Raw genomic sequence first — 23,108 nt, forward strand, 5'->3', positions numbered from 1 at the left:
GCCCGTGGTCCTAGCTAGTTGGGAGGCTGAGGCAAGAGAATCACTAGAGCCCCAGAGTTTGAGGTTGCTATGAGCTGTGACGCCATGGCACTGTACCAGGGCGACATAGTGAGACTCCGTCTCAAATAAATAAATAAATAAATTGAACTTCCGCAAAATTAAAAACTTTTGTGTTTCAAAGGATACCGTCAACAAAGTGAAAAAATAACTCACAGAACAAGAAAAAATATTTGCAAATTAGATACTTGGCCAAAGTATAATATCCAGAATATATAAAGATTCAATATGAAAATATAAACAACCCATTAAAAAACTAGAAAAAGGGCCAGGCGTGGTGGCTCACACCTATAATCCTAGTACTAAGAGAGGCTGAGGCGGGTGGACTATCTGATTCCATGGGTTCAGGATCATCCTGAGCCAGAGCAAGACCTTTGTCTCTAAAAATAGCTGGGTGTTGTGGCAGGTGCCAGCTACTTGAAGGCTGAGGCAAGAGAATTGCTTGAGCCTAAGAGTTTGAGGTTACTATGAGCTATGACATCATGGCACTCTACTGAGGACAACAAAGTGAGACTGTCTCAAAAAAAACAAACAAACAAACAAAAAAAAACTAGAAAAAGAAGTGGCATAGACATTTCTCCAAAGAATATATAAAAAACCAAAGATATAAAAATTGCTCATAAATGTATGAATAATGTTCAACATCAATGGCTACAGGGAAATGTCAAAACCACAATGGGATACTACTTCAGACCACCACTATAATCAAAAAAGACAAATAATAACAAGCGTTGGTAAGAATACAAAGAAATTAGAACCATTATATACTGCTGCCAGGAATAAAAAATGGTACAGCTGCGGTGATTAATAGTCTGGTAAGGGCTAAACAGTTACCACACAATCCAGGAAACCCGCTCTTCTTCTATACCAGTGGTTCTCAACCTTCCTAATGCCCCGACCCTTTAATACAGTTCCTCATGCTGTGGTGACCCCCAACCATAAAATTATTTCGTTGCTACTTCATAACTATAATTTTGCTACTATTATGAATCGTAATGTAAATATCTGGTATGCAGGATGGTCTTATATGACCCCTGTGAAAGCGTTGTTTGACCCCCAAAGGGGTCACGACCCATAGGTTGAGAACCACTGGTTTATACCAGTAGAATTAAAAACATATGTCCACACAAAAACCTGCACATGAATGTTTACAGCAACATTACCCATTATAGCTCCCAAATAGAAACAACCCAAATGACCATCAATTGATGAGTAGGTAAACAAGAAGGAACTAAATGTTGATTCACACTACATCACAGATGAACTTTGAAAACAATAGGCTAAATTAAAGAAGCTGATACAAAGGACCATATATTGTATGATTCTATTTTTTTTTTTTTTTTTTTGTAGAGACAGAGTCTCACTGTACCGCCCTTGGGTAGAGTGCCGTGGCGTCACACGGCTCACAGCAACCTCTAACTCTTGGGCTTACGCGATTCTCTTGCCTCAGCCTCCCGAGTAGCTGGGACTACAGGCGCCCGCCACAATGCCCGGCTATTTTTTTATTGCAGTTTGGCCGGGGCCGGGTTTGAACCCGCCACCCTCGGCATATGGGGCCGGCGCCCTACTCACTGAGCCACAGGCGCAGCCCGTATTTTTATATAAGGGATTGAAAATTGGAAGGTGATGGGTAAGAGATGTAGGATTTCTTCATGGAATAATGAAAATGTTCTAAAATTAACTGTGTGCTGGATGCAAACTCTGTGAATGAACTAAAAGCCACTGAGCTATATGCTTTAAACAGATGAACTGTGAATGAACTACACTGTAATAAAGCTGTTTTTTAAAAAAAGAATGAAGTACTGATACATGTTGCAACATGGATGAGCCTTGAAAATATAAAAGACTACAAATTGTATCATTCTATTTATGTAAAATATCTTCAATTGGCAACTCTACAGAGATAGAAAGTAGATTCATGATTGCCTGGGGTGGGGGATGAAGGGCAGAGGTAGAAAAAAAATAAGTCAATGCTGATATGCAGAAGGTATCCTCCTTTTGGAGTGATTAAAACATTCTAAAATTGATGGGTGTACTACTCTAATAGACACTAAAAACCACTGAACTACAAAACTTAAATGGATGAACTACATAGTAAGTGAATTATATCTGGAAGAAGTTGTTTCAGGAAGAGAGTGACACCTGGAGAGGCCCTGAAGACTATGATGCCTGCCACTCTCTGGCAGCACCATCTGACAACCGCCAAGTGAGAGGCCTGGAGCCAGAATTGTCCAGCAGAGCTCTTCTCAAATTCCTGACCCATGGAAGTCATGCAAAATTCTACAACGATGGCAGTTATCTTATGCCATTAATTTCTGATGTGGTATACTACATGGCAATAAGTAACCAGACAATAATATAAAAGAATGGATAAGTCAAAAGTGAGGAAAAGGACCATAAAATTAATGTTAAAGAAACATGACAAATAAGCTAAAAGAAAAAAAAAAAAGACAAAAGTGAAACTAATGAGGAGGAAAGCAAATGGTAGTACTACAAGATTAAAAATTGGAACCATTTCTTTGGTAAACAACTTTTTTTTTGAGACAGAGTCTTGCTCTGTCTCCTCCATTAGAGCGCAGTGGCATCATTAAGTGGCTGAAGGGGAGCGGGCACTCGACCTTGGGACAATTATCTAACAGTGGCATCATTATTGCTCACTGCAATCTCAAACTCCTGGGGTCAAGCAATCTACTTCCACTTAATCAACAACAAATATATATATATATATTTTTTTGTAGAGGCAGAGTCTCACTTTGTGGCCCTCGGTAGAGTGCCGTGGCCTCACCCAGCTCACAGCAACCTCCAACTCCTGGGCTTAAGCGATTCTTTTGCCTCAGCCTCCCGAGTAGCTGGGACTACAGGCGCCCGCCACAACGCCCGGCTATTTTTTGGTTGCAGTTTGGCCAGGGCCGGGTTTGAACCTGCCACCCTCGGTATATGGGGCCGGCGCCCTACCGACTGAGCCACAGGCGCCGCCCAACAAATATATTTTCTCTTCTTATGCTTTCCTTAATAACATCTTCTTAATAACATTTTTAAGGATACATTATCTATTTGTCTTGGTCATATGCAATGAAGGAAAGAAAAGAAAAAATAAAAATACAGTATATAATATGTATAACATACAAAATAAAAATACAGTATATAATATGTAGTCCATGCATTAATGGACTGTTTACATTATCAGTAAGGCTTCAGTCAACAGTAGACTATTAGTAGTTAAGTTTTGGGGGGGGACAAAAGTTGCAATTGCTTAAGCTACATGCAATTGCTTGAGCTCAGGAGTTGAAACCAGCTTGAGCAAGAGTGAGACCCTGTCTCTACTGAAAATAGAAAAAATAGCGGGGTGTTGTGGTGGGTGTCTGTAGTCCCAGTTGTGCCTGAGGCAGGAGGATTGCTTGAGGTTGCTGTGAGCTAGACTAAGGCCGTGTGTGGCACTCTAGCCCAGGCAACAGAGAAAAGCTCTGTCTCAAAAAAGAAAAAAAAAAGTTGTCACCTCCTGGGAGGTCCAGGAACTTCAAGATACTAGATATAGAGACAAAAATCTAATGTCTGCCTTGGTTTAACCTCCTAGTATCAAGAGGTTTTCTCGAGTTCAATCTGAGATTCCTTTTCAAAATTTCCAGCAAAGTAAACTTAAAAGGCACCCATGTGGTTATCCTTGCAGCACTTATATAAATAAATAATGCAACAAGTTGGTTTTAATGTTATTATCTCTGATAGAAATGGGGATGACTGTAGAGAGAAAAATTATATTTCTTTTTTTTTTTGAGACAGAGTCTCATTTTGTCGCCCTCGGTAGTGTGCTGTGGCATCATAGTATACAGCAACCTCAAACTCTTGGGCTCAAGTGATTGTCTTGCCTCAGATTCCCAAGTACTATAGGTGCCAACCACAATGCTTGGCTATTTCTTTTAGAGACAGGGTCTCACTCTTGCTGAGGCTGGTCTCGAATTCATGTTCTCAGGCAATCCACCCACCTTGGCTCCCAGAGTACTAGGATTAAAGGCGTGAGCCACTGCCCCAGCCTGAAAAATGATATTTCAAAAGAAAATAGATTATATCTGTCATTATATTGTAGCTCTGACCATTGTTTGAGTTTTTATTATCTACCTACAGACTAGACTGAATTCTAGTTTTCTCCATATTTGCTTTACAACCCTCCAATGAAAGAGAAATGCCCAATAAGCTGAAGCTGGACAACTCATTGTAAATTTCATCAGAAAGGTCTCATGCCTGATATTTGGGTCACACAGAGTGTTTACAAAATGCCCAATGTCGCAACTAGACACATTCAAACTGCAAACCAGGACAAGAAGTTACCAACTTCATGCTGTGGACAGCTTTTCCCAAGAGCACTGGAATAAGACTATTGTAAGACTCTTAGCCCTCTTAATTTTTCCTTACTCATGTCTCTTTCCCTTGACAGAATAAAGCTGTAGTTAAAATTTCACAGTGAGTAGCTTCTGCAGGTACCTTGCACTCTCTGTTTTCAAATTTACCACAGTTATGTGATGCTAACTAAAGAGAAAGGAATCTGCACAGTTGCACATAGACAACTACTGGCAGAGCCAACTATTGGTTAAAACGGGGAGACTCCTTGCCTATGTTGGTTTGATTCACAAGACCTTGGCTAAGGAGAACACTCTATCCAAACTCTTAGTATTACTCTTCTGACAGTCATGATAGTAGTCTCCCTGGCATATTGAATCCCCTGAGAAAAAGTTTTTTTTTTTTTGTAGAGACAAAGTCTCACTTTATGGCCCTCGGTAGAGTGCCGTGGCCTCACACAGCTCACAGCAACCTCCAACTCCTGGGCTTAAGCGATTCTCTTGCCTCAGCCTCCCGAGTAGCTGGGACTACAGGCGCCCGCCACAACGCCCGGCTATTTTTTGGTTGCAGTTTGGCCGGGGCTGGGTTTGAACCCGCCACCCTCAGTATATGGGGCCGGCGCCTTACCGACTGAGCCACAGGTGCCGCCCCCAGAAAGTTTTTTATTGTTGTTCAAAGAGTGTTTCACTCCGTTGCCTGGGCTAGAGTGCAATGGTGTCATGACAGCTCATTGCATCTCAAACTCAGCTTCTGGAGTAGTGGGGACTACGAGTGCAGGTCATCACCCCAAGCTAATTTTTGTATTTGTTTTGTAGCAATGGTGTCTTGCTACGTTGCCCTGGCCCCCCACAGCACTAGGATTACACATGTGAGCCACCATGCCCAGCCCTCCATAAAGTTTTAAATGCTTCTTTCCATATAGCCATCTGTCAAAGGTAAAATGTTCTCTCCCCAGAAGGAACAAAAACTCAAAGAAATGCATGATAATGAAGAAGACACCATAACATCTAAATGGCATGCTGTGTATGGAAACCCAGAATGATGGTAACTTAGTAGCACTGATTGTCCACAAAGGGGAGAACTATTAAATATTATAGGAGGCAGCTGGATGTGGTTACTCACACCTGTAATCCTGGCACTGTGGGAGGTTGAGGCATGTAGATTGCTTGAGCTCAGGAGTTCTGAGACCAGCCTGAGCAAGAGAGACCCAGTCTCTACTATAAAATAGACAAACTAGCCGGATGTGGTGGCACATGCCCATAGTCCCAACTACTCAGGAGGCTAAGGCAGGAGGATTGCTTGAGCCCATGAGTTTGAGGTATGACACAATGACACTCTAGCCAGAGCAACAGAGTAAGACTCTGTCTCAAAAAAAGGAAAAATTATAGGAGGTCACTGTTCTGGGCTAGGTTTCTGTACTAGGCTCCAAAACACCAGATTAAAAATCAAAATGGAGTTACCCATGCTAAAGTGCCACCTCATCAAACCTAAACTAAGTTGTGATCTAACATTCCAAGAAATCGAGAGAGACTGCAGGAGTGTGAGCATGAGTGAGACTTTAAGCACAGGAGAGAAAAAAAGCAAGAGAGATGTAACAGGTAATAGCCAGTTTCCCAAACAGTCTAAAACTGCAATCAGTATGGTAATGAAGTTCCCTCTGCTTTAATACCTGCACAGAAAAGGTAGCTTTGATGTAACCCGATGTTAACTAGTCTTTTTTCTACTGTTCTATCTCCTGGTCCCATGTTATAAGAAAAATAACTTTGACAGGACTAATATGCTCTTTGTTCTTTGCTTCTGCTTACTTCAGCCTATTCTGGTCTCTAAAGCCAAACTTTTCTACTCAGCTCTTTGGAACTCTTACTCTATTTTATGGAATGAAGTGTTATCTGATTTTAGAATCACAGAAAAACCAATTGAGATCTTTAAGCTGGAAAAAAAAAAGAAAAAAGAGCAACAGACTTTTAGATTTTTTAAATAAACAAAACAGCTAAAAGACACAATGGAAAAAAGACATCATTCACAAAAGTCAAAGATAAAACGACTAAGAAAAAAAACAACAAATGTTAAAAGATCTATATTAAGAAACATTCAAAATACTCTGGCTGAGGAATATAAAACATTCAAGTGCTTTGGCTAGACTATACATAAAGACAAAACCTGTTCCTGGTTAGAAAGAGTCAATAATGGCCGGATGTGGTGGCTCACACCTGTTAATCTCAGTACTTCAGGATGCTGAGGTGTGAGGGTTGCTTGAGCCCAGGAATTTAAGACCAGCCTGGGCAACACAGTGAGTCTCTAACTCTACAAAAAAATGTTAAAAATATTAACTAGGCGGGCGGCGCCTGTGGCTCAAGGAGTAGGGCGCCGGTCCCATATGCTGGAGGTGGCGGGTTCAAACCTAGCCCCGGCCAAAATAAAAAAAAAAAAAAACATTAACTAGGTATAGTGGTGCCCATCTGTAGTCCATAATCCTAGCTACTAGGGTGGCTGAGGCAAGAGGATCACTTGAGTCTAGAAATTTGAGGTCACAGTGACCTAAGATCAGGCCACTGCACTCCAGCCTAGTTGACAGGCTGAGACTTTGTCTCTTTAAAAAAGATTGCAAAAATTGTTCTGTAATGTAACAATAAGATCTGTTTTGGATTAGACAAGCCGATCATCTACATATCAATTTGTATTCTGCAACTAAAAAAGCTGAATGTAAAACTTGCATAAAAATATTATTTTTAGGCTCAGTGCTTGTAGCTCAAGCAGCTAAGGCGCCAGCCACATACAACAGAGCTGGCAGGTCTGAATTCAGCCTGGGCCTGCCAACACAACAATGACAATTATAGCCAAAAAATAGCCGGGTGTTGTGGCGGGCGCCTGTAGTCCCAGCTACTTGGGAGGCTGAGGCAAGGGAATCACTTAAGCCCAAGAGTTGGAGGTTGCTGCGAGTTGTGATGCCATGGCATTCTACCCACTCTACCCAGGGTGACAATGACAGCTTGAGGCTCTGTCTCAAAAAAAAAAGGAATTATTTTTAAGTGTTAAGAATATCCAACTTGGGCTGGGCGTAGTGATCCACCCCTATAATCCTAGCATTTTAGGAGGCTAAGATAGGAGGATCTCTTGAGCTCAGGAGTTTGAGATCAGCCTGAGCAAGAGCAAGACCTCACCTCTACTAAAAACAGAAAAAATTAGCAGGTGTTGTGGCGGGTGCTTACAGTCTCAGCTACTCAGGAGGCTGAGGCAGGATGACTGCTTGAGCCTACTAGTTTGAGGCTGCTGTGAGCTAGGCATTCTAGCCTGGGCAATAGAGTGAGAATCTGTTTCCAAAAAAAAAAAAAAAAAATATATATATATATATATATATACACACACACACACACACACACACACACACACACACACACACATAGTATGATGTGATTCTGAAAAAAGGAATTTAACTCTACCTAACAGGAAGATACATTATAATGTGGTAGAAATCATGACAGTGTAGACTGGTAGATGAATAGTCAGATGGAACAATGGTGCAGAAGTCTAGTTCAAAAACGGACTGAAACATATGGCTTCTAAATCTAAGGGACATGAGGTAGAATGGAGAGGGGGCCGTTTTTAGAAATGTATAACAAGGGCACACAGGTGCTCTCAGTTGCTCCATAAAGCCCAAAGAGTGGCTGAAAAATTAGAGCACTAACTTGCAACAGTTTAAAAAAACTCACTTCTGTCAGGATGACATCATCATCCAGGTCCTCTTCTTCATGTTGCTGAGGATTTGGGGTGACCAGCATCGGAATCCCTTCCTCATCAGAAGAGTCAGATATGGTGATGGGCCCATCTCTGAGATTGATCCAGTCTACAGGAAGGCAGACAACACTGTTACTAGGAGGCCAGCACAATCACATTCAATCCTTTAGTTCAATTACAGTATGAAAAATGTTAGGCTACTTGCATAGCCCACAAGCAGCACATGCACTCAAGCATTAAGAGTCATGTTTCTGTGCTGATTTCTGTCAATAATACATTTGGGAACTTGCAAGGAAAATCTGACAATTACTGTATTCAAGACACCAACTTTTTCTTACACTAGTATTGAAGAAATCTGTTGATAAAATATTGACTGTCAATTTCTTTAAAGTGAAATCATGGCTTCTCACCCATCTCTATTTCTCTCAGGAATAAAAGACTTTTATTTGAAACACTAGATCTGAAAAAAATTATCACTCAAAACCAGTAAAATTTTCATTTAAATTTAAAATATTAAAATTTGCTCATTTTAGACATAAACTTCAAGGATCATTTAAACAAACATTTTAATGTTTTAGTCAAGCATCCACTTAGCACTGTGACAGTAAACAATTTAACTTTCCTAGTTTCCTTTTAACTGGAACTAAAGTTTAACCATGTAGATGTAGAAATTGTGTTCAAGGTCTCTACTTCCTTTTATCTGTCTAAAGACAGAACATGTTTGATATGAATTACAGATAACACAAATTGGTATTTTTTCCTGTCTGGTTTCATGGGAATGTCAAGGTCAAAATGGGCAATAAAAAGAAAATGCATTAAGTGACCTAAAAAAAAAAAAAATGGAATAGAAGAACAGTAAGAAAAGAAAGAGGCATCATCATTATAATTTCTGAAATTCCTCCATTAAAGCTGTAACGTCTTTCTTGAGTTTAATGCCTCATATATTTCTTGGCACTCTGCAATTTAAAAAGCAATAAAAAAACCAATGATGTCATTTAATTCCTGTAAGAAAGCAGCAGTGACACCAGGGACAACAGTTGAAAGCAGGATCTAAGGTCAGACGGCCTGAATTTAAATCTCAGCTCTACCAAACACTAGCTATTGGAGTTGTTACCTTCTTTAAACAACTACTTCCTCAACATTAAAAAAAGGCTAAAAATGGTGCCTACTTAAAATAATTATAGACCTGGGCGGCGCCTGTGGCTCAAAGGAGTAGGGTGCCAGCCCCATACACTGGAGGTGGCGGGTTCAAACCCAGCCCCAGTCAAAAACTGCAAAAACTCCAAAAAAAAAAAAAATAAAATAATGAAAAAAATAATTATGGACCTGCCCCCTCACATGCCCCTCCTAAAATAGAATTGTGATAATTAGTTGACAAAACTCAGATAAGATGCTTATTAATAGTTTTTACACTGACAAATGTAACTAACTGAAGTGAGGACCTGAAACATACATTTTTTTTTAATTTTTTTTTTTTTTTCGTAGAGACAGAGTCTCACGGTACCGCCCTCGGGTAGAGTGCCGTGGCGTCACACGGCTCACAGCAACCTCTTAACTCTTGGGCTTACGCGATTCTCTTGCCTCAGCCTCCCGAGTAGCTGGGACTACAGGCGCCCGCCACAACGCCCGGCTATTTTTTGGTTGCAGTTCAGCCGGGGCTGGGTTTGAACCTGCCACCCTCGGCATATGGGGCTGGCGCCCTACTCACTGAGCCACAGGCGCCGCCCTTAAATTTTTCTTTTATTAAATCATAGCTATGTACATTACTGAAACATACATTATATGTTAAACATGGCAGCAGGAATCCAAGTGATTATCACTATCACCTCCTAAAACTCCACTAAAATGACAGTAAGGTATAAACCCTCAAGTACAACAAAGATAAGAACAGAACTGATAGCAGGTAAGAGAACTCAACAAAATTCTGAAAAACAGCATATTGACAGAAAGGAAGTACTTTAGTAAAGTGGAGAAGGCTCAAAACCACAGCCTGTAGAGCTGACAAAAGTGGCCTAATATATGCTGAATCCGAGAAAAGCTCAGAAATAGATAGCATAGGATACTTCTGAGAGCAGAAATGAGAGGTAATTCAGTCTATTCCGTAAGCAAAGGAACTTCTATATTTCTTCTTCCATGTAGCTAAAGGACAAGCCACAGTTACCCAGGCAAAAGATAAAGACGAGTCTAGGTGTTATCTCTTTGTATTTATTCTTCTTGGGAGTTCATTTCCTAGATGTACAGATTAACATTTTTGATCAAATTTAGGAAGTTTCCAGCCATTATTCCTTTAAATATTTTTTCTGTCTCTTCTGTTTTTCTTTCTTCTCCTTCTGAGTCTTTCATTACATGTTATAGAGGCTCAAATTCACCAAGACTCTTCACTTTTCTTCATTCTTTTTTTTTCTTTTTTCCAACCCAAGTAAACAAAGTACAAAAAATATTCATATAAAGTTGTTCACATGTAGGTCCTAGATTACCAGCTTCTGTGCAAAACCTTTTTTTCTTTCTATTCCATAGATCAGATAATCTCTATTCATCACTTATTCTTCTGCTAGCTTAGATCTGCTACTGAACAGATACACAGTGAATTTTTCATTTTATTTATTGTACTTGTTACTCCTAGAGTTTCCATGTGTGGGTTTTTTGTTGTTGCTGTTGTTTGTTTGTTCTAAGAAGATGAGGTCTCACTATATCACCTAGGCTAGTCTCCAACTCCTGGCCTCAAGCAATCCTCCTAGCTCAGCTTCCTGAAAAGTTGCAACTACAGGTACAATCCACTGTGCCCAGCTTTCTTTTTAAAAGTCATTTGTAGCTTTACTGATATTCTTTATTTCATGAGTCATTGTCATCATACTTTCCTTCAATTCATTAAATGTGTTTTTTTTTTAGTTCTTTAGTAATTTGAAACCTCTACCTATTTAATCCAACACTGGTCTCCAGGGCAGCGCCTGTGGCTCAGTGGGTAGGGAGCCAGCCCCATATACTAAGGATGGCAGGTTCAAACCCGGCCCTGGCCAAAAACCACAACAAAAGAATAGCCAGGCATTGTGGCGGGTGCCTGTAGTCCCAGCTACTCAGGAGGCTGAGGCAAGAGAACTGCTTAAGCAGTTGGAGGTTGCTGTGAGCGGTGTGACACCACCGCACTCTACTGAGGGCGATAAAGTGAAACTCTGTCTCTACAAAAAAAAAAAAAGAAAAGAAACAACACTCGTCTCCAGAGTGACAACTTTCATGGATTCTTTCATAAAAGAGGTCAGGTCATGGAATTTATACTTAACAAAAAATAAACATAAATTTGGTCCAAGTATAAATGTGAATTGAGATTTGACAGAAATTTCATATACATTTAAGAATATTATTGAAATGCAGGTACTCTTCCTTTTGTGAATCAATGAATTTTCCCATATTTTACATACCATAAAACAAAAAAGTACATGTCCTAAAATACATGAATTCAGAATCTTTTGGCAAAAAATAATTTAAGCATTATGTGAGGGCAAGATTATATCAGCAGCATTTACAGTCCTTTAGATCACACAGGCCTTGGAAAGTGCTCCTTTGTGGTCACCTTTCCTCCAAAAACCATAAACTGATGCTGTTCCCATAATCCCACCTCTTAAGACCCAATGACTGCATATTCATAGCTTTTTTGGTAATAGCTTATTAATTTACTACTGATAGATGATTTTTAAACACACCAGCAGGTTATCATCATTTAACACAATTCTAGTAGTCTGACAAGTCCTTCTGTGCCTAATGTTCTAAGGTCTAAATATGAACTGTCTCTGGATTCTAAACAGGACAAAACAGGTTCACTTCAAAGGTGTAGCTACAATAGTAAAAGAAAAAGCAGTGAGGAAAGGGAGAAAGTGAAAAGGAACTAACTTACCCTGTCCCCGATGGCAGTGAAAGTTGTTTAAGTGAATTACCTCTTCATTGTTGTTTCCCTCTGCCATTTTCAAATACAGACATATACATATGTGATTACTAATATCTAAACATGACGGCCATCTGTCCCAAAGGGTCTGAAAAAGAAAAGAAGAAGAACATTAAGAATGAGGGAGGATCAGCCAGGAGCTGTGGCTTATGTCTATAATTCTAGCACTCCTTGAGGCCAAGGTGGGAGGATCCCTTGAGCTCAGGACTTTGAGACCAGCCTGAGCAAGAGTTTGTGACCTCATCTCTACTAAAAATAAAAAAACTTAGATGGGCGTTGTGGTGGGCGCCTCTAGTCCCAGCTACCTGGGAGGCTGAGGCAGAAGGATCACTTGAACCCAGGAGTTTGAGGTTGCTATGAGGTATGATGATGTCATGCATTCAAACCGGGGCAATAGAGTTAGAGACTCTGTCTCAAAAAAAAAAAAAAAAAACAGAGAAAAAAATGAGATATCAAAACTCTTCCAAAATATCTGGTCAAGAAAACATTCAAAGCTTATGCTGAAAACATGCCTTAAGAAAACACAAACTCAGGGTGGCACCTGTGGCTCAGTAAGCAGGGTGCTGGCCCCATATACTGAGGGTGGCGAGTTCAAACCTGGCCCCAGCCAAACTGCAACAAAAAATAGCCAGGCATGTTGTGGCAGGTGCCTGTAGTCCCAGCTACTTGGGAGGTTGAGGCAAGAGGATCACCTAAGCCCAAGAGCTGGAGGTTGCTGTGAGCTATGACGCCATAGTACTCAACTGAGGGCTACAAAGTGAGACCCTGTCTCAAAAAAAAAAAAAAAAAAAAATGGACCTCATGGAAAAGAAACATGAATTCAGAGAATGATGGTACCCCTAGACAGAATTGTATCACCTGTGCCTAAGTTGAAATCTTAACCCTCAATGTGGGCCTGTAATGTGAGCCTATTTGTAGCCTGTGGGAGGTAAGCAGATTTTGATGAAGTCATGGAACCTCAAGATGAAAGATTAGCACCTTTAGAAGAGACACCAGGCCACTGCTCTTTCTCTCCATCATGTGGGAACTTAGGGGGAAGGCAACTGTCTGTGATCTAGGAAGAGAGAAATCACCAGAACCAAACAATGTTGGAACTCAGTTTTCAAATTTCCAGCCTCCAAAACTGTGAGAAAATAAATTTGTTTTAACTGTCACCCAGTCTACGGTATTAGTCAGCCTGAGCTAATGCAGGATGACTACAGAAACAATATATACAGTACAGAAAATGGTGAAACAGGGTCTGAATTTTAGGCAACCAATGAGTATGGCACACCTTAAAAAGAAATGTTTAAAAGATAAAATTAAAATTCTACACACTCATAAGTATATTTTGAGGGAATGATACTCATCAGACAGCTAAACTGTGACAACATCTGTGCTCTTGTTCAATAGGAAAACAGAGATAAGATTACAAGCTAAAATGAGGCATTTTTCTAAGCACCTGACATACACAACTCATCTAATGCTCACAACCCTCCCTATAAGGCTGGCACAATTATTATGCTTAGTTTACAGGGTACTTGGTTCTGGCCATGACAAAGTAGCTGGTATTAGAACAATCCTTTATTGTTTTTTACATATCTGTTATAAAAGACTGAATATATAAAACAATTCTTTGAAGGCAATGGGAAAAAACTAGGAGGCAGGATTACAGGGGCTCTGATCCTTGAAAAATCAGGGCAGGACACATTCATCGTGGATTCTTCCCACCACCACCCCCAAAAGGTATTTCTCAACTCATACAGGTGAGAAAATGGAGCCCAGGCAGAAGCAGCAGTTTCAATTGTCTGAGGAGTCAAAAGATCAAAGTTTGGGACTTCAAAGTACCTGAAACTTTCAAAACCCTAGCAAGGAGGAATGCACAGAAAAGAGGATCTCCCCAAATCTGCATATTAATCCTCCCCAAATTGCTGGCCTATGCTGCATACATATAGGATGAGACTCCAAATAATCTAGGAGCAGAAGGTTAAAGAGCTGAGCAGTAATCTCAGCAAATGTATTGTTGAAAGATGATGGAGGTCAAGCCCAAAGTGGAAGGGGCTTGGTAAATACTCTTGAGCTTTTATTTGAGATCCTAGGAGAGCCACGCCTTAAGGGTTAAGAGCAAAATTAAAACAGACCTACAAAAGCCTAAAACCAAACTTTGACAGTATCAAGATGACTGGGCAGTACTCAATTTTCCCACCTAAAAACCTTAAACCCCAATGAAAGAAGATCATTTGGAGCCTCTAACTTTCTTTGCCATAATGTCCAGTTTCTGATAAAAAATTATAAGGCCATGTCTGACTAAAACATATATACACACACAGCTAAAAGGAACAAAGGAAAACAAATGAACAAAAATACAAAAGGGAAAGACTAGAAACAGAAATCAACCCACATATGATTCATGTGCTGGAGTTAATAGGGACACAGAAAGGACTGCATACTAAAAAATGGGAGAAGAATGGACAAATAGTTGAAAAGAGGATATCAACAACATTGGAATTTATAAACAGCATCCTAGACACAGTAGAAAAAAGTACTAGTAAACTGGAGGACAGATCAAGAAAGACTATTTCTAAAATGGAGCAAGAAAAAAGAAATGGAAAACAAAGGAGTATAAAAGATATAGTCAAAATTTATGAAGTATGTAATTGGACAGACGGAGAGGGATTTCTTCTTCAACATATGGATTAAACATGGGTTAAAGAAGAAATCACAATGAAAATTAGTAACTATTTTGGCTGAATGAATTGAAAAATAATGAAAATAAAATATATCAAAATATGTAGACTGGAGAGGTAAAAGGACATATTTGAAGAAGTGATGGTAAATGTGACAAAAATGATGAAAGACATTAACCCACAGGTTCTAGAAATTTTGAAAGCCCCAAGAAGAAAGAAAACCACACCTTAGGGTATCATATTCAAATGACGTAAGACCAAGACAGATCTTACAATCAGCCACAGGACAAAAGAGACATCATTTTCAAAAGAACAATCATAAGACAAATGACTACTTTTCAACAGAAACTATGGGAACTAATAACATTGGAATGACATTATAAAAGAAGACAAAATGCCAACCTAGAGTTTTGTTTTCGTTTTTTTGAGATAGCGCCTCAAGCCAATAGCCCTGGGTAGAGTACCATGGCATCACAGCTCACAGCAACCTCCAACTCCTGTGCTCAAGCCATTCTCCTGCCTTCGCCTCCCAAGTAGGTGGAACTACAGGGGCCCGCCACAACGTCCGGCTACAACCTAGAGTTTTTAACACAATGAAAATATCTTTCAATAGTATAAATAAAGACATTTTCAGACAAACAAGAGCTAAAAGAATTTGTCACCAGCAAACTAAAGGAAGTTCTTCAGTCTCAAGGAAAATGGTCCTAGAAGGAGGCATATTAGAATGTAAAAGAATATTGATTGCATAATATAGTAATGAATAATGGTTTCTAAAATATATGTAGAAAAATAGCCGGGCGTTGTGGCGGGCGCCTGTAGTCCCAGCTGCTCGGGAGGCTGAGGCCAGAGAGTCGCGTAAGCCCAAGAGCTGGAGGTTGCTGTGAGCCGTGTGACGCCACGGCACTCTATCCCAGGGCGGTACAGTGAGACTCTGTCTCCACAAAAAAAAAAATATATATGTGTATATATATATATATATATATATGTAGAATTTTCATACATGATTGAAATAGCACAAAAAGCTGGAGGGAAATAAATGAAGTTAAATTGCTTTAACCCTCTGTAAAGAGCTCAGAAACAAAATGTGCCAATTGAGGTATGCAGCAATCAGAACCACCGTTACGGCACACAAATGGCAAACTACTCTGGACATTCTTCGGTTTCTTACTAATTAAAATAATTCACCCAAGTTGCTTTCAGTCATTTCAAGCGTGACTGTGAAAAATATTGAGAATGAAGCATATGATGCTTACAGATTCTTACAGACAAGCCAGGTAACATAAAAGAAACATGTGTTGTCAAGTTTTTGTTTGCAAAATGAATGAGGCCTGTCGTATGCAACAAACACCTTGTTTGAATCCTTAAAGGGGTCCTTCACAGTCAAAAAGTTAAGGTTCTTAGCACTTTGGAAGGCCAAGGTTGGAGGACTGCTTGAGGCTAGGAGTTGAGACCGGCCAAGGCAACACAGTGAGACCCTGTTTCTATGAAAAAAAAAAAAAAAAAAACAAAAAATTAGCTGGGTATGGTGGTGAACACCTGTAGTCCTAAGCATTTGGAAGCTGAGCCAGGAGCCTCCTGGAAATTGGAGGTTGTAGTGAGACGTGAACACACCACTGTACCCTAGGCTGGGTGAGAGTGATTGTGCACTCGTGCATGCTCTCTCTCAACTCACTCTCACACACATGTACATATATACACTCAGAGCTCTTGCAGTGATGGAGAAATGGAAAAATTCTAATTTAAGGTACAGTGAATTAAGTCAAAGATTCATAACCACTAAAATAATAATAAAAGAATGTGTATCTAAACAGCAAATAGAAGAGACAAATGGTATAAAAAAATAAGCAAACACTGCAAAAGAATACCTGAAAAGAGAAATAAAGGATCAAAGAACACATAGGCCACTAAAAAAACACTTAAAAGTTCAATTACATCAGAAATTATATAAACTAACTGAGGCAATCAAAAAACATATTATCAGAATGAACATAAGTGAGTGGTGTTTTACAAGACACACACTTTAAGTATAAGAAAACTGAAAGGTTTAAAATATGGAAAGCCATATACTGAACATTAACACTTCATCTAATAAGTTCTTAATTTCAAATATTGTATTCTTCAGTTATATAATGCCTATTTGATTTTTTATAGATAAATTTCAATTATCTTTTCAATTATGTTGTATATCTTTTCCTCTCTTTGATGTAACAAAACCTATAAAAAACTGTATGAGCACATTAATAACAAAGCAAACATTACAGTAAGTATAATTAGAGACAAGTGGGGAGATTTCATCCAGATAAAAGGACCAACTTGGCTCCGCGCCCATGGCACAGTGGTTAGTTACGGCACCAGCCACGTACATCGAGGGTGTGCGTTTCAACCCGGCCCAGGCCAGCTAAACAACTGCGACAAAGAAATAGCTGGACATCTGTAGTCCCAGCTACTTGGGAGGCTGAGGCAAGAGAATCGCTTAAGCCCAAAGGTCTGAGGTTGCTGTGAGCTGTGATGCCACAGCACTGTACCCAGGGTGACATACTGAGACTGTCTCAAACAAACAAAAAAAACAAAAAGGGCCAACTCACAGAAAATACAACAATCCTAAATTTGTACAAATCTAATTACATTGCTTCAAAATATATAGAGCTTAAACAGACTTTAAGGAAGACCAATCTACTTATGACTGGACGGAAGACTTGAACGGCTGACAACTGGAGAATACATATTCTTTTCAAGTGTGTGAGGAACATTCATAGAATACTGAGCCATGAAGTTAGCCTGAACAAATTTCAAGGCCTTGAAATCATACACCATATGTTATCTGACAAATCAATAAAAGAAAAGATAAATAGTAATTTGTGTGTGTGTGTGTTGGGGGGAGACAGAGTTTCACTGTTGCCCTGGGTAGAGCGCTGTAGCATCACGGCTACCTCAAACTTCTGTGCTCAAGTGATACTCTCGCCTCAGTCTCCCAAGTAGCTGGGACTATAGGTGCCCACCATAATGCCCAGCTAGTTTTTCTATTTTTAGTAGATATGGGTCTTGCTTTCCTCAGGCTGGTCTCCTGAACTCAAGCAATCCACCCACCTCGGCCTCCCAGCGTGCTAGGATTATACGCATGAACTACTATACCCAGTCAGGAAATTTTGAAATATTGGAAACTTAGGGCCCTAAACATCATCATCACAATGAAAATTAGTAACTATTTTGATTGAATAAACTGAAAGATAATGAAAACAAAATATATCAAAATATGTGGAAAAGAGTTGTAGCAGTCCTTACAGGATAATTTATAGTTCCAAATGCGTATTTTATTTTTTAAGATAGAGCCTCACTCTGTCACCCTGGCATCATCATAGCTCACATCAACCTCAAATTCTTGAATTCAAGAGATCCTCTTGCCTCAGCTTCCCAAGTAGCTGGGACTCCAGGCACCTGCCACTAGGTCCAGTTAGTTTTTCTATTTTTAGTAGAGACAGGGCCTCACTCCTGCTCAGTCTGGTCTGTAACTCCTAAGCTCAATGGATCCTCCCACCTCAGCCTCCCACAATGCTAGGATTATAAGCATGAGCCACCATGCCCAGCCTCAGTTTCTTTTAAAAGTGTACTAGAGGGCAGCACCTGTAGCTCAGTGGGTAGGGTGCTGGCTATATACACTGATGCAGGCGAGTTCAAGCCTGCCCTGGGCCTGCTAAACAATGACAACTGCAAGAAAAAAATAGCCAGGCATTGTGGTGGACACCAGTAGTCTCAGCTACTTGGGAGACTGAGGCAAGAGAATCACGTAAGCCCAAGAGTTTGAGGTTGCTGTGAGCTATGATGTCACTGCACTCTATCCAGGGTGATAGCTTGAGACTCCGTCTCAAAAAAAAAAAGTGTACTGAAGGTTACAGCAAGCAGAGTAAGGGAACACAAAGAAATAAAATATCGGGCGGTGCCTGTGGCTCAGTCGGTAGGGCGCTGGCCCCGGCCAAACTGCAACCAAAAAATAGACGGGCGTTGTGGCGGGCGCCTGTAGTCCCAGCTGCTCGGGAGGCTGAGGCAAGAGAATCGCTTAAGCCCAGGAGTTGGAGGTTGCTGTGAGCTGTGTGAGGCCACGGCACTCTACCGAGGGCCATAAAGTGAGACTCTGTCTCTACAAAAATAAAAAATAAAAAAAAAAAAAGAAATAAAATATCAGGTTGAAAGGAAGAAATCAGTGCTATTATTTACAGATGATAAGACTGTGATACTGATGTAAAGACAGACAATAAAGTAGAATAGAGTTCAGAAAAAGACCCACCTATATTCAGCCACCCACATTACAACAAAGGTGCCACTGCAGCGTGCTGGGGAGAAAGAACCGTCTTTTCAATAAATGTTGCTGGTCAAGTTGCTATCTCTATGGGAAGAAAAAAAAATCAATCTTTGTCTATTCCTTATACAATACATAAAAGACAATTCCAAATGAATTATGAAATGCAAAGTAAATATAAAAATTCTGGAATTTATATAAGAATACAATTGTTCTCACAGGACAAGTTTACAAAGGGTGCCAAAAATGTATCCACATTTTAAGAAAGGAAAAAAACTGTATTCAATTTGTAATACTCAGGCACCTGTGGCTCAGTGGGTGGGTCCCCAGCCCCATATAACCGAGGGTGGCAGGTTCAAACCCAGCCCTGGCCGAACTGCAACCAAAAAATAGCCAGGTGTTGTGGCGGGCGCCTGTAGTCCCAGCTACTCGGGTAGCTGAGGGAAGAGAATTGGTTAAGCCCAGAAGTTGGAGGTTGCTGTGAGCTGTGTGAGGCCACGGCACTCTACCAAGGGCGATAAAGTGAGACTCTGTCTCTACAAAAAAAAAATAAATAAATAAATAAAATTTGTAATACTCAATACATGTGCATATACCAATAACAAAAGATGAATACAAGTCACATTGAGCATCTCTTGTAATTGCAGAAGTCAAACATAACTTGAGTATTACAAATTTAACAGTTTCTTCCCAGCCACTTGGGAGGCTGAGGCAAGAGGATCACTTGAGACTAAGACTTTGAGGCTGCTGTGAGCTATGACGCCATAGCACTCTACTCGGGGCAAGAAAGTAAGGCACTATCTCAAAAAACTAAATAAAAATTCCTTATGAGTGGCCCCTGTGGAAAAGGAAGTCTGATGTGTATGTATTTTTTTGCACTCTATACATCCGCATGTAACTGTACAGAAGAGATACAACTGGAATGAATAGGTGAATGAATCACAAGGTCTTGTGATACAAGAATGAACACTACTAGTAAGAAACAATTAGAAAATGACATTTAAAAAGGATATTAAAGTAGCTCTAAAAAAACCATCAAATAAATACCAAGGAATAAATATAATGAATGATATGCAAGACTTCTACACTGAAAACTATAAAACATTACTGAGAGAAATTAAAGATTAAACAAATGTAGAGATATAACTACATTCGTGAGTTAGCTCAGTTTTATAAAGATGCTCGTTCTTTCTCAATCGATTTATGAATTTAATACTAATGATCTCAAATTTAAAAAAATGAATATATACCACTTAGATGACTTTAGAATTTACTGGAATATGCAAAGAGCCAAGAATAACCAAAACATTCATAAAGAAAAAAAGAGGCTCGGTGCCTGTGGCTCAAGTGGCTAAGGCACCAGCCACATACATCTGAACTGGCAATTTCCAATCCAGCGCGGCCCGCCAAACAATGATGGCTGCAACAAAAAGTACCCGGGTGTTGTGGTGGGCACCTGTAGTCCCAGCTACTTGGGAGGCGGAGGCAGGAGAATCGCTTGAGCCCAGGAGTTGGAGGTTGCTGTGGGCGGTGACGCCACAGAATTCTACCCAGGGCGACAGCTTGAGGCTCTGTCTCAATAAAAAAAGAAAAAGAAAAACAAAAGATGGAAGATTTATACTATCAAATATTATCTTCATATAAAGTTATAGTAATTAAGACAATGTTTATTAACAGAAGAGAAAAACAGACCAACTGAATAGAGTCCAGGATAGGTTCATTCATAAATGGATGTTTGATTTATGACAAAAGTGGCACTGTAAAGCACTGGGAAACATGATCTTTTTGCCACATGATACTATTCTAAAAGCCATATTTGGTGTAGGGAGTGAAAACTTCTTCCTTATGCCTCATAAAAAACAATTTTATTTTACTTTATTTTTTTTAAGACAGAGTCTCACTCTATTGCCCTGGGTAGAGTGCCAGGACATCATAGCTCATAGCAACCTCAAACTCTTGGGCTCAAGGAATCCTGTTGCCTCAGCCTCCCAAATACCTGGGACTACAGCCACTCACCACAATGCCTGGCTAGTTTTTCTATTTTTGGTAGAAACGGGGTCTTGATCTTGCTCAGGATGGCCTCAAACTCCTTTCTTTGATGAAAATTCGAGGAATAAAAATCAATAAGTAAGCATGAAAGAGGGTCCGCTGTAACTGCTATGGGGACCTTTTAGTTCCAAGATCATATCTATGACCTCAGTCACTTAGCTCTTTTCTTCCTATGAAAATCTCAATCTTCTTTGCCTTCCTAGGAGAAACCATGTGCTCCTGAGGAAACCAGCCCCAGATCCTGGCCTCTCATTAAATGATGTCTATAAAAAGCTAAGTTGACTAGTATCAGCATTTTTCCAACAAAGTTTTACATAAAGAACATCGAAATTATGTTAAAGCTTTAAATAGAACTTTCTGGCATCTGTTAACTGAACAAAAGTATCCCAATTTGTAAAAATTACAAAGCTAACCATAGTTAGGGTCTCTTACTTAAAATAACAACATTGACTAAATAGCAGAGGAAAAAGCCCTGCTATCAAATTTGAATTGCATCAAGTACTTTACTTTTTTCAAACGAGATTTTTAAAAAGTATTTTGAGCACTAATTCCAACAGTAAAATTTCTTATATTTTACCTCATCTAGCTTCCTTCACTTTAACACTGGAAATCAAAGGGAAATGTGATTCATTTTATACCTCATTTAGTTAGAATGTCAAACTTGTGGTTATGTAGATTAGTAGTGCTTTGAAAAATTCCTCACTGGCCAGGTGCAGTGTGGTTCATGCCTATAATCCTAGCACTCTGGGAGGCCAAGGCTGGCAGATCACTTGAGCTCACGAGTTCAAGACCAGCTTGAGCAAGAGTAAGACCCTGTCAATAAAAAATAAATAAAAATAAATAAATAACTGGGCTTTGTGATGGGCACCTGTAGTCCAAGCTACTTGGGAGGCTGAGGCAAGAGGATCACTTGAGACTAAGAGTTTGAGGCTTCTGTGAGCTATGACGCCATGGTACTCTATTGGGGGCAAGAAAGTAAGGCGCTGTCTCAAAAAATTAAATAAAAAACTCCTCATGAGTGGCCCCTGTGAAAAAGGAAGTCTGATGATGGAATTTCTACTCTTGACTAGAAGTAGGTCTCTGCAACAGGTTCATTTAACTTCCTTTCATCTGGGCTTAAGATTAGACAATCTAGGTTTAAATCTCAGTCTTACCATTTAAAAACTGGCTCTGGGTTAACTGCTTAATCTTCTGGGCCTAGTTTCCTCATTTATAAAATGAAAACAATATGGTTGTTTTAAAATTAATTGAGGCCAGGTGTGGTGGAGCAGGTCTGTAGTTCTATCACTCTAAAGGCTGAGGCAGAACGACTTTACCTGGTAACAGTTACCACACTCTTCAACCTGGGCAAGAGCAAGACCCCACTTTTACAGAAAAAATAAATTAGCCAAGTGTGGCAATGTGCACCTGTAGTCCTTGCTACTCAGGAGGGCTGAGGCAGAAGGATTTCTTGAGTCAAAGAGTTCAAGGCTGCAGTGAGCTGTGATCATGCCACTGCACTCCAGCCTACGTGACAGAGACTATGCCTCTAAAAGATACATTAAATTAAACATAAAAAAATTGAGTCACATATATAAAAGTGTTTAGCATAGTGCCTGGCACATAGAAGTATGACATCACCGCTATTATTATGTGTGAAATGGAAATAGCTATTCTTCTTACCTTGTAAGGCTGTGTCGAAGATTAAATAAAAGACTAGAATCCACTTTGTATATGGTAAATGCAATCAAAATAGGAACTCTAATATCACTATCACAAGTACACATCATGTGCAGTGTTTATTAAGAAGAGTTGATATTAAAGACAGATGTAGAACCTTTATTTTCTCCTTCCAAGTAAGTTACACTTCACCAGTATGATAACTAGTCACAGTAAAATTTTTACTTCCTACTCAAAAGGAACTTCATTTTTCCTCTGGAAGAAGAAGCCATATAGAAGTCTCACTGTTTGCTTCTTGATGAAAAAGCTGAAGAAAACAGATAAAAGTGGAGTCTAGAAATAGAAAATGCCATCCAAGAAATAGTATATCAGTTTTTGC

General features: G+C 39.7%; 1 protein-coding gene across 5 annotated transcripts in view; it reads right to left on the reverse strand.

Moving 5' to 3' along the window:
* RNF216 (ring finger protein 216) overlaps positions 1 to 23,108 on the reverse strand; it is a 210,443-nt gene that overhangs the window by 181,662 nt on the left and 5,673 nt on the right. For 3 of the 5 annotated variants that reach the window (XM_053556823.1, XM_053556827.1, XM_053556826.1), the window contains exons 2-3: positions 12,014 to 12,149; positions 8,100 to 8,233 (exon numbers count right to left, since the gene is read on the reverse strand). In XM_053556823.1, the coding sequence (XP_053412798.1) occupies positions 8,100 to 8,233; positions 12,014 to 12,080 (201 nt within the window). In that variant the 5' untranslated portion in view covers positions 12,081 to 12,149. Of the gene's footprint in view, positions 1 to 8,099; positions 8,234 to 12,013; positions 12,150 to 15,129; positions 15,243 to 19,009; positions 19,109 to 23,108 lie in introns of those variants that run through there. The other 2 variants (XM_053556824.1, XM_053556825.1) reach the window with 2 other exon arrangements.

This window comes from Nycticebus coucang, chromosome 12 (assembly GCF_027406575.1).
Source record: "Nycticebus coucang isolate mNycCou1 chromosome 12, mNycCou1.pri, whole genome shotgun sequence".
In the NCBI taxonomy this organism is placed as follows: domain Eukaryota; kingdom Metazoa; phylum Chordata; class Mammalia; order Primates; family Lorisidae; genus Nycticebus; species Nycticebus coucang.